The sequence below is a fragment of the Bidens hawaiensis genome, unplaced genomic scaffold, assembly GCF_021521415.1.
Source record: "Bidens hawaiensis isolate Kalapana, Puna unplaced genomic scaffold, B.hawaiensis_p1.1 tig00006484_1, whole genome shotgun sequence".
Taxonomy (NCBI): Eukaryota; Viridiplantae; Streptophyta; class Magnoliopsida; order Asterales; family Asteraceae; genus Bidens; species Bidens hawaiensis.
Genome location: NW_027491435.1, coordinates 928774 through 940363, shown reverse-complemented (window position 1 = coordinate 940363; position 11590 = coordinate 928774). Strand labels below are relative to the sequence as shown.

Here is an 11590-nt window from a genome sequence, read left to right as displayed (position 1 = left end):
CTCCACCATCGCAACCGCCGCCGCTCCACTCCTCCACTGCCGGCGCCTGCTCTCCTCCACCGTCGGCCTCTCTTCTCTTTGTCCAAGTTTGATACTCCTCCCCTACCACCACCATTGCTATAATCTAATTAACTTTTGTTTTAGTTTCATAAGTGATTTTGTTAGATTGTTAAAGTTTAGATTGTTAGATTTTGTTAGTTTTTTGTTGATTTTGTTAGATTGTTAAAGTTTAGATTGTTAGATTTTGTTAGTTTTTTGTTAGATTGTTAAAGTTTTAATTTTTGTTAATTGTTAAAGGTTTTTGTTAATTTTGTTAGATTTTGATTAGTTTGTAGAAAATGTAGGTTTGTTGAATATTGTTATTACAATGTTGTTGAAAAAAATTTGTAGTTTTTTTTTTGTTAATTGTTAAAGGTTTTTATTAGTATTGTTAGATTGTTATTAGTTTGTAGAAAGTTTAGATTTGTTGAATATTGTTAATAGTTTGTTGTTGAATAAAGTTTGTAGTTTTTTGTTAATTGTTAAAGGTATTTGTTAGTTTTGTTACATTGTTATTAGTTTGTAGAAATTTAAGGTTTGTTGAATATTGTTATGGGTTTGTTGAATATTGTTATGAGTTTGTTGTTGAATAAAGTTTGTAGTTTTGGACGATGAGTTGTTTACACAATACGATCAACCCGATGTGTCGCTTGGAAATAGTCGTGGGCATATTGATGTTGATGAAGACGAGGTTGAAGCACTTGGAACTGCATCAGATCGGGAATATATGACTCAGTTACGAGATGAAATTGTTGAGTAGTTAATGCAAAGTACAGAATAAATTATTTAAAAAATATTTGTGGTATTATGAATATTATTTCAGTGTTGTTGACTATTATTTAAATTTGAATGTTGAAGACCTTTTTTATTTAAATTTCAGTTTATTTTAGCAGTCTGCAGATGTTAAAAAACAAACAGCCTTCTTGTTGCAGACTGCAGAGGTTTGATCCACCTCTTCTGCTACAAATGTTGACAGATGTGGTCCGCAGACTGCAGACGTTTTATCTCTGAAAAAACCAACAACACCTTAGTAAAAAACAACACGTTTTGTTTAAGTTACACCTTTACGCGGTGTCATATTTCAAACAGAAGGAAATGATGTGTCAACTAAAACGGCACAACACTTTACCACAAGATCCAGATTTACATAACCAACATTATATATTTATAGTCATAAAATAATACCCGTTTTGTTTCACTTTCACCTTTACGCGGTGTCACATTTGAAACAAATCCCATTCTCCACAAAACCATCTACCCCACCTAATTCCACTTTCAACCCTTTAACAACGGTCAACACTCCCCACACCCCCCTACAAAACCCATCAACATCACACCTTTTCCCTCATTACTCCTAAAACATAATTATGCTCCAAATCCTTCTCGTACTTCTTATTTTCCCGATCACCGTTCACCCGATCGGGGTCAACTACGGCACCGTAGCTGACAACCTCCCGTCCCACACCGAAGTGGTCCGCTTCCTCCAAACCCACACCACCATCGACAAAGTCAAAATCTTCGACGTCAATCCCGACATCATCACCGCCTTCGCCAACACCACCATCCAACTCACCGTCACCGTCCCTAACGGCGACATCCCATACTTAACCAACCCACGTAACGCCATCCGATGGGTCAACACCCACATCAAGCCACACCACCCACACACCAGATTCCACTACATCTGCGTCGGCACCGAGGTCCTCCACTGGGGCCCACAGAACCTCGTCGACAACCTCGTCCCAGCCATGAAGGTGCTCCACGCGGCCTTGGTGAAGTCTGGGATCACTGATGTTAAGGTTTCCAGCCCACACTCGCTTGGGATCCTCTTGGAGTCTAACCCGCCGAGTAACGCGTCGTTTAGACCCGGGTGGGATGTGGGTAATCTTGCACCGATGTTGCGGTTCTTGAGGAAGACCAATGCCGGGTTTATGGTTAACCCGTATACGTATTTCGGGTATTCGCCCAAGTATGCTGATTTTTGCTTGTTTAAACCCAACGCTGGCTTGTTTGATAAAGCTACCGGAAAAAGGTAATTATTATTGGGGTTATTTCTTTATGAATGAAGATTATAATTTAATATTACTTTCCTCTCTGATACAACATTTTCAGATCTCACAGCTGTAACTATTTACTTTATTTTTTTTTAAACATAATTTTGAAATTATTCTCTAATTTAATTTCTTTATATTTTTGAAAAAACTTTACTAATTTTGTATTTTTTACATATTTCAGAAAAGTTTGTATTTTACTTTTTTCTTTTAAAAGTTTATTAGTTTAGAAAGGTTTTTTATTTTTTTTTTATTTTAGAAAAAAACATTATCTTCTAATTTTGTACTAAAATGTGTAAAAAATTGAAAATGATTTTCTATTTTTACACAAATAAATTTTTTTATACTTTATTAAAATTTCATTTGTTCAAACGTTTATTGTTTTTTTAATACTCTTAAAACAGTTAATTATTAAATTTTATTTTGAATTTAAGTGACTTTATAATTATTTTTAAATTTTTCGAAAAGTTATATTTTTATTATTTATAATTATTATTTTTGTATGTTATAACAGTTTGTTTTTTAGAAAAGTCTATTCTTGTTGCTGTTGTTATTATTATTATTATTAGATAGAACAGTTATTTTGTTATTTTGAGAAAAGGTAAAATTATTTTTTAATTTTTAGTAAACTTTATAAATATTTTTTAAATTTAAGAAAATTTTTTTAAATATTTGTTTAGAAAAGTTTATTAATTTTTTTTATGTTTTAGTAAAGTTAATTAATGGGATTATATTGTTAATGAATAATAATCAATAGGTACACCAACCAGTTCGACCAGCTATTGGACGCAGTTCACGTGTCAATGAAAAAACTGGGTTACCCCGATGTTGAAATTATTGTAGCCGAGACAGGGTGGCCGTCAGGTGGGGACCCACAAAACACGCACGCAAATCCCTTGAATGCGGCGGCCTACAACGGTGGGTTGTTGAAAAAAGTAGCTTCCGGTGTAGGAACGCCATTGATGCCCGGAAGGAAGTTCGAGACGTACATATTTTCGCTGTTTAATGAGAATCTGAAAGGACCGTCGTTGGATGAGAAGAATTTTGGGCTCTTCAGGCCGGATTTTACTCCAGTGTATGATATTGGGATCTTAAGAGGACCACAGGTAAATCGTTAGTTACTATTTTTTTACCAACGGTTATTGATAATTAACTAGCTTTACCTAATTATGGTGTATTTTAGTGCACGTGTCGATTTTTAATTGGCGATGTGTCCTTACGTGGCGGATAGATGATTAATTGGCCGAAAGTTGATAATGTGTTTGATGGTTTTTGACATATCAAACTTTTTTTTTTTTAACTTTTATTAGTCAAAATATTCAATGTTATTAATTATTACTATTATTATTATAATAAGAAATTTGGGTTTTAATAAAGGTCATGCTAAACGTACCCCCGGGTTGCTTGTCATACCCTCTTTTTGGAAAAACCAACTTTTATATTACCCCTTAAAATCATATAATTACCAAATTAGCACAAAATCAAGGATTTCATATTTTTTTTATTTCGGGTTTAGGTTTTCGGGTTTCAGGTTTAGCGTTTCGGGTTTAGAGTTTAGGGTTTAGGTTTTCGGGTTTAGGGTTTAGGGTTTCGGGTTTAGGGCTTATTTTGTAAAAGATAAAGAGGTAAAATAAGGATGTTATAAATATATATACTATTAAAATTTAAAAAAAGAAATTATAAATATTTACAATATTAATACTAAAAATTAAATTAATAGTAATACTTAATTATTTGATATATGTAGTGGAGATTATTAAGTTAAAAAGATGTTGTAGGGACTAATATGTATATAAATAATGTTAAGAGGTAATAGTAATTGATCTAACAAATTCAGGGGGTGTATATTTAGTAAAAATGGTGTAAGAGGGGTATGTTTAGCAACATCCTTAAAATTAAATTACAAGTTGGTGGTATAATTAATTCGTAACAATGTGATCAATGAACTTCTAATTTATAATATTTTGACTATTGCAATCTTAATATGGCGGAAAGAAATTTCGGCTGTACATCAGTTTTAGTTTTTTTTTTATCGTAAACAGTTCACAATATTCTGATTTAGATAGAAATCATTCACTTATTATCGTGGGCGGACATATTTGATTTTCATTAGAGTAGGATTGCTTTTGTCTACGAAAGTAAAGTTAAGAGTCTTATTGATCATATTACTTATATGGATTATTATATGGATTATTGTGGTTTGAAAAAAAAAATTTAATATAGATATTGCCATTTGAACAAAAAAAACTAATATAGATTATTATGGATTAATGGGTGACCGTTTAGATTATTTAAATCAAGTGTGTTTTGTTATTGTTTTTACTTATTATTGTTATTAGTTTAATCACCACTTTTCGCCAACGGCACGGCACCAACGTTACCAAATGACCCTACAAGCTACATGTGACGCCAGGTCACAATCCAATGATTCTGTCATGTTTTTATTCATAAAATATTAAAATGTGTATAACTAACATTTTTATAAAAAAATAAGCTTGAGTGATGGTAACGCCCCATTATTCTAATATTCACTTTTCTCGGCAAACCAGGCTCCTTCTCTGCCACCAATGGTTGCTCCCACTTATGCACCGGAACCTTCCTTCCGCCCTCCCACCACCACCGGTCGCCATGCTTCCTCTCCAAGCTCCGCCAGCTCTATTGACGCTTTTGCCCTCAAGTCTACTGCCATTATTATTTTTGTCATGGTGTTTTTTTCTTAAGTTTAGAGAGCAATAGAGAATAAAAGTTACAATAAAGTTGAATAAGTTAAAACTTATAATCATAACATCTGCTTGGTGATTTTAATGTAATTTGTTTGGCTTTTTTATTCTGGTATTGTAACATATATCTTGTGCATAAACTGTTGTATCTGTTGGTAAATGTTGCGCGTTTGTTTTTGATACAGAAAGAGCCCACTGGCACACCATCAACGCCAGCAGCACCGTCTAAGGGAAAGAAGTGGTGTGTGCCTAAACCAAATGTCTCTACCGCTGCACTCCAGTCCAACATAGACTATGTATGCAGCCATGGTACTGATTGCAGGCCCATTCAGGCCGGTGGGGCCTGCTTCCAGCCAAATAATGTGCAGGCTCATGCAGCATATGTTATGAACTCTTTCTATCAGACCAATGGCCGTAACGACTTCAATTGTGATTTTGCTAAATCTGGAGTCATCGTCTTCACTGATCCGAGTAAGTTGTTTTTATTTTCCATTTATTGTCATTTGGTCCATAAATCGAGCTCTGGTGCTCTCTGCTCGTTTAACCTAAAAGAGCTCTAGTTCTACATGATTCGAGTTTTATTTTTACAACTCGAGTTTATAGTTATAATTTTTATATACAACTTAATAATGTTATTTTTTTGTTTTAGTTATAGATAATTTTTTTTACATAGTTATATATTTACCATATATATAAAAAAATATGTATTTATAGAAATATGTTCTTTTTGGCTCAGGAGCCTAGTCGTTTCTGTACACTAAAAGCTCTTATTATTGAGCTCTACTTTAAGACTCGAACTCATTTAAGCTCAGCTCGGTGGGTTGGGCCTATCTAAAATTGTGCAAGTTAATTTAGCTTTCTCATTAACATGCAAAATTGTTATTTTGAAAGCTGTATCATGTTTAACTAACCGGGTTCTGATTTAATTTGTCAGGTAAGGGGTCATGTAAGTATCTTTCTTAAGCTCGGATGAACAGAACAACAAGGCGGCTAGTGTTGACCAAAGCACAGTGCAGTGCATGCAGTTGTTTTGTTGAGATTGATTATTCTTTTGTTGTAACATCTAATGTATCGATGCCTGAAGTTTGCTGATATTATCTTTATTTAGTAGTTATCATGCTTCCGCTTTAGGTCAGTATGTGGGCGATCTTAAAAGTGTTTAAAATATAAATTTTAGTTGCAAGACGTAATAGAAGAAACTAACAATGTCCACACGTAACTACGAAATTTGTCGTTGATCCATTGTTGAAAAGGGAACTTTTATGCTGTGATGTTCCAGATTTTTATTTTTGTTTAATAGCCATTTGGATTACTGACTGGCCAATGACCAATCCAGTTATCTCCTATCCATTCTCAAGAGGAAACCCTATATTTATTTGTCACATGTGGGATTTAAACCTAGATCTCCCATTTTTAACTTGTAGTCATGACGGGATGCAATGACAATCTGGAATATATAATTTCATTTTAAAGGTAAATATATTTACACAAATAATCTTATGAAGTGAAAATGGAAATTGGTGGTTGTTGAGAACACGGAGCTAATGGGTAGAATGAAGATGGTCATTTGATGGTATAGGGAAAGAGAGAAAAGTAGCGGTGCGAATATATTATGCATAAGGTGCAAGTGGTGATGCATGAATAAGGGCACCAACCCTTGAAATTATAAGTATATAAATCTGTATATATATTTATATATGATTATGGGTGAGACAATGTGGAACAATTCCGTTTTCTGGATGCTCCACTTAAAATCTAAAATGAAAACAAGCGAAGTGAAAGCATCCTATACTTCTAATGAGCTATTTCGATACGATCAAATATAGAAAATAATATTAAAAAAAGTTCTAAACTACTCTTCAAATAAGTGAAACAACATATACAAGAACTTACAAGTATCATTTGTAAATTACATTACTCTTTTGTGTTCAACTTTCATATACGTTTCATACTTACTTTTTACGTGTCTCATTATGAAGATTTACAATTTGCTTTAATTAGCTTTAAAAGGTTTATTTTATATAGCTTCACTTATATTCAAGCTTCGGCCTGGTAATCACCGATATCAGCTCCTTAATCAAACATCGTCATCTTCCGTTGTATGATCAAGAATTATGAATGAAATCAACAAAGCATCAAGTAATTCAAAAACCATATAAAAATCAAAGAATCAAAGTACAATACATCAATAGTAGTCTTGTCACATTGAAACAATTTCACAAATCATATATTTGTAGATTGAAATATAATAATAAAAATATAAGCAAGCAGCATATGCCATCACAATTGCAGAACAAATCAGAAGCACTTTCTATGCACGATCGACGGACCAGACTCATCATACTCTGCCTTGGCTATCCACATCTGCACTCAAACCATAATTATTAAATAAACAATCATTAAGAAACATTTTTTACTAAAGTTGCTATTATATGTACACCACGGCACACTGTCACATTAGTCAGCTTCAGTCATATCATAAGGACCGTATAAACATATTCCACTATATCATACGGGTAGCATAAAATTATACAGACTCATATAAAAACTTATTTTTATTTATACGGGCCCATATACATTTTCCCATATCATCATGATATGGGAAAAATGTTATACGAGACTGTATATGACCTATCAGTTGTATGTGGATGGCGTGTCAGTAGGTGTTTCTTTAGCCAAAACCATAAAAGGAAACAAACCTGCTGGAAGGTGCTGAGTGAAGCAAGGATAGACCCACCAATCCAGACACTATACTTTCTCTCAGGTGGGGCGACAACCTTAATCTTCATGCTACTCGGGGCCAAAGCAGTTATCTCTTTACTCATCCTGTCAGCAATGCCAGGGAACATAGTTGTACCACCACTAAGCACAATGTTTCCATACAGATCCTTCCTAATATCCACGTCACACTTCATGATAGAGTTATAAGTAGTCTCATGAATACCCGCAGCTTCCATCCCGATCATTGACGGCTGGAACAGAACTTCGGGGCACCTGAACCGCTCTGCCCCGATAGTTATGACCTGACCGTCAGGCAGCTCATAGCTTTTCTCCACAGCAGAGCTGGTTTTGGAAGTCTCAAGCTCTTGTTCATAGTCCAGGGCTATGTAGGCTAGCTTCTCTTTCATGTCTCGGACAATTTCTCGTTCAGCTGATGTGGTGAAAGAGTAACCACGTTCGGTTAGAATTTTCATCAGGGCGTCGGTAAGGTCACGTCCTGCTAAGTCTAGACGCAGGATGGCGTGCGGGAGTGCATAACCTTCGTAGATTGGGACTGTGTGACTCACACCATCTCCCGAGTCCAACACGATACCTACACGGGTTCATAAAATGATAGTAACTGTGAGTAGTGTTGTGAAGGTGGTGTGCATAGTGGCAATATAACTGAACTCTAACAGGAAGAACTGATGCAACCGAACAGAAATAACCAAACTCAATGAATAACTAACGGTTTGGTTTATTATTTTTTCAGAAACCATTTTTCAGTTCGGTTTTACTTAAGAAACCGATTTTAAGTAATTTACAAGAAATTGTAACTGGTGTATCCCACAAAATTTAGGTCCAAATGTGTAATAATTATTAATAATTAACTAACAAAAAATTTAGGCCTGAAGCTCCAAAAAGAAAATCATTATTTTGGGCCATTTTTTTGCTCAAATATTTCAAGCCCAAATGGTAAAAGTTGAAAACTGAAAAAACCAAAACAAATGGTTTATCAAAACAGTTTTCTTTCGGTTTGAGTCCAAAACGGGCCCAATCCGACCCATTCACACCCCTACTACTACTAACACACCAAGAAATAGACTCAAGTAAATTAGTGTTCTGAATTCAGAATTATTATTTTTTATTTTTATCAAAAGTTGACAAAAACTGATACTTGGTGAACCAAAAAACGAACTCGACCCGTTTCAACAAATACTAAAATTCCATCAATCGAACTAATAAAAACTTACCCGTTGTTCGACCACTAGCATACAGGGAAAGAACAGCCTGAATGGCAACATACATAGCAGGCGCGTTAAATGTCTCAAACATAATCTGAGTCATCTTCTCACGATTAGCCTTCGGGTTCAAAGGAGCTTCAGTAAGAAGAACGGGATGTTCTTCAGGAGCAACACGAAGCTCGTTGTAAAAAGTATGATGCCAAATCTTCTCCATGTCATCCCAATTGTTAACAATACCATGCTCAATCGGGTATTTCAGTGTCAAAATACCTCTTTTGGATTGTGCCTCGTCACCAACATATGCATCCTTTTGGCCCATTCCAACCATCACACCAGTATGTCGGGGACGGCCCACAATACTTGGAAAAACAGCCCGTGGTGCATCATCACCCGCAAATCCAGCCTGTAGATTCACTTCATGGTTATGGACTTGAAAAGTTTGGTAATATAACTTAAAGAGAAGCTATTGTGATTATTATTACCTTAACCATTCCAGTTCCATTATCACAAACAAGTGGTTGAATATCCTCGCCGTCTGCCATCTTTAGCTAACTAAAGAACATAACATATTTCAATCAAAACAAGGAATCTTTTTACAGGTATCAAGACACTGGATTGTTAACAGAAGGATGAATATGTGAATCAACTCATATAACATTAATATAATCCATGTTAATAGCCTATATATGTTTACATGCATATGTGTATATAGGGATTATAAAGGGGAGTTCATTTAAAAAACAATAGTATGTTGAAAACCGCATAAGGCATGTAATTTTTGCATTATTTAGATAAGTACATATGTTTATTTCTCTCTCCCCACTTTTTTTTTTAATTTTATTTCCTGTCTCCTAGATATTCAAAAAAATTACATAAAAATGTGCATGTATGGATGGATATAAAATCATAATGTATGTAAATATATGCATTTAATTAAAATTCTATCAGTATATGTTCTTTAAAAATAAATCTTAAAAATATTGAAATATAAATGTATGCCGTACACGTTGTTCTAGCAGTTGTAAACATATTATTGGTCCTGAAAAGAAAAAAAAACGCTTGGTTGCATATGTAGAAATATGTAGGCCTTTTGATTCAGTTTTATAAACAAAAGCACAATTAAAAACATAGATTAGTAAAACAAATCGATCCATCAAAGGCTATAGTAATTTTGAACAGTTTACAGGAAATAAGAAGAAAGGCATTCACTCCATAACTAATCTAGGTTATGATCAATCAAGCTGTAAACCTAAAACACATATCGTTCAAAGTATGCCAAATGCAGAATCCACCGTTTTATCATTACGAATTCAAAGCAGAAAAACAATAGAACAGGCACATTACGACATTTGCATCACGAAAAACTGGATTATACATGCATATGTGAAGATGAAATCGAATTGAAGGTGAACGTAAAATCTACCTAGAAAATAAAAAAAAAGAAGAGAATAAGGAATGAAATGTACCTAGAGAGCAGAATTGGATTGATGAAGAAAATGAAGGAATGAATAATAATAATAATAATAATAATAATAATAATAATAATAATAATAATAGAATAGGTGAGTGAAACCTACAAATATGGGTTCGTGTGAGGGATGAGATGTAATTGCGGAAAGAAGTTCTGAAGAATGGTGATTAATTATTGATTATGTTATGCCACCCCAAATTATATGGAGGGATCCATTATTTATAATATCAACTACAGGTGTTCTTCGAGTTTCGGGTTCTTCGCTTTCAAACTTTTAATCTTAGACCCGAAACCCAGCCTAATCTTTCATTCTTTTTTGGGTTCGGGTATTTTCGTGTTGGGTTAATCGGGTTTCGGATATCTAACAAAACAAAAGAAAATGAACAATACGGAAACTAAAATAACATGTTCTTCTTTACTCGTTACGTAAATAACCAAATAATAATAATGTCATATTTTTAAACAAATAGTTTATTTGAGTTGACCCGAAACCTAGAAATCAGACCAAAGAACCAACTCGAAGTATGACGGTTTGGGTTCGGGTTGGCCGTTTCTCAGGTTAGGGTTTTTCGGATCGGGGTAGTTTGTGTTCGAGTTCTGGTTTTCTCAGGTTGGGTTTCGGGTAAAAGTGACATCCCTAAATTTCAACCACATTAGATGTCCATCGTTGGATCAATTTCATCTCCAACTTTTTAGAAAATTTATAAAAGTATACGAAAATAAAATAAATGGGCCTGGCTGGCCGGCTTAGTATCTGTTCGAACGTACAAACATGCTTAGCTGAATAGATTGGGTTCGTTTTGATTTAAGGGGGTGTCTAAGATTGCTTATTTTTATCAACTTATAACTTATTAATTTTTTGAAAAGTAATAATGTGTTTGAGATTGCTTATATTGTGAGAAGAAATGTTTTTAAGTTACAATATTGTAACTTATTAACTTAATGAAAATTTTAAAATGGTAAAATAGGAAATCCCAAACACCCCTAAATGATAAACTCCTTTAGCTGTTTACTTTTTATATTTTTTATAAATGTGATTTTTATTTAATAAGATAATTGACTGGATAATTGTCACAATTTATATAAAAGAGAATTGGCATATTCATTTTAGTTAAGTGTGGTTGTTTTATGTACATTTGTCATTTTTGCTATAAATTGATAGTATTCACATCAGCCTTTCAATATTCGTGTCGTGTTTTAATTATTCACGTGTTTAACACACATTTCGGATTCATATCAGTTTTGACCTGTGAATTCACAAACACGGTCCAGTTAGTACCTATAGAGGTAGGGTACCAAAAAGACCCAAATACCCTTAAGTATCACTCGCGGGTCGTAGAGAAACTCCTCATGTACAACCGGTGG

The 11590-nt window shown here is 34.0% G+C and overlaps 1 protein-coding gene and 1 pseudogene across 3 annotated transcripts; one reads left to right on the top strand and one right to left on the bottom strand.

Moving 5' to 3' along the window:
- The first annotated feature begins 1613 nt into the window (after positions 1-1613).
- Positions 1614-5886, top strand: LOC143632604 (glucan endo-1,3-beta-glucosidase-like). 2 transcript variants are annotated; one of them, XM_077101081.1, is made up of 4 exons: positions 1623-2071; positions 2848-3196; positions 4996-5281; positions 5745-5886. In XM_077101081.1, exons 1-4 carry the CDS (start codon positions 1788-1790, stop codon positions 5771-5773), a joined length of 948 nt encoding a protein of 315 aa, XP_076957196.1. In that variant the 5' UTR covers positions 1623-1787; the 3' UTR covers positions 5774-5886. The 2 variants fall into 2 exon arrangements, with proteins under 2 accessions (XP_076957197.1, XP_076957196.1); XM_077101082.1 differs by lacking the exons at positions 4996-5281; positions 5745-5886 and adding an exon at positions 4640-4825 and having other exon boundaries at positions 1614-2071.
- A 962-nt stretch (positions 5887-6848) lies between these two features.
- LOC143632590 (actin-like) lies at positions 6849-9317 on the bottom strand (annotated as a pseudogene). Its single transcript, XR_013153538.1, has 4 exons — positions 9237-9317; positions 8764-9157; positions 7510-8123; positions 6849-7174 (listed from the first exon to the last, which is right to left on the bottom strand). The product of XR_013153538.1 is annotated as an actin-like (transcript).
- Positions 9318-11590: the final 2273 nt, after the last annotated feature.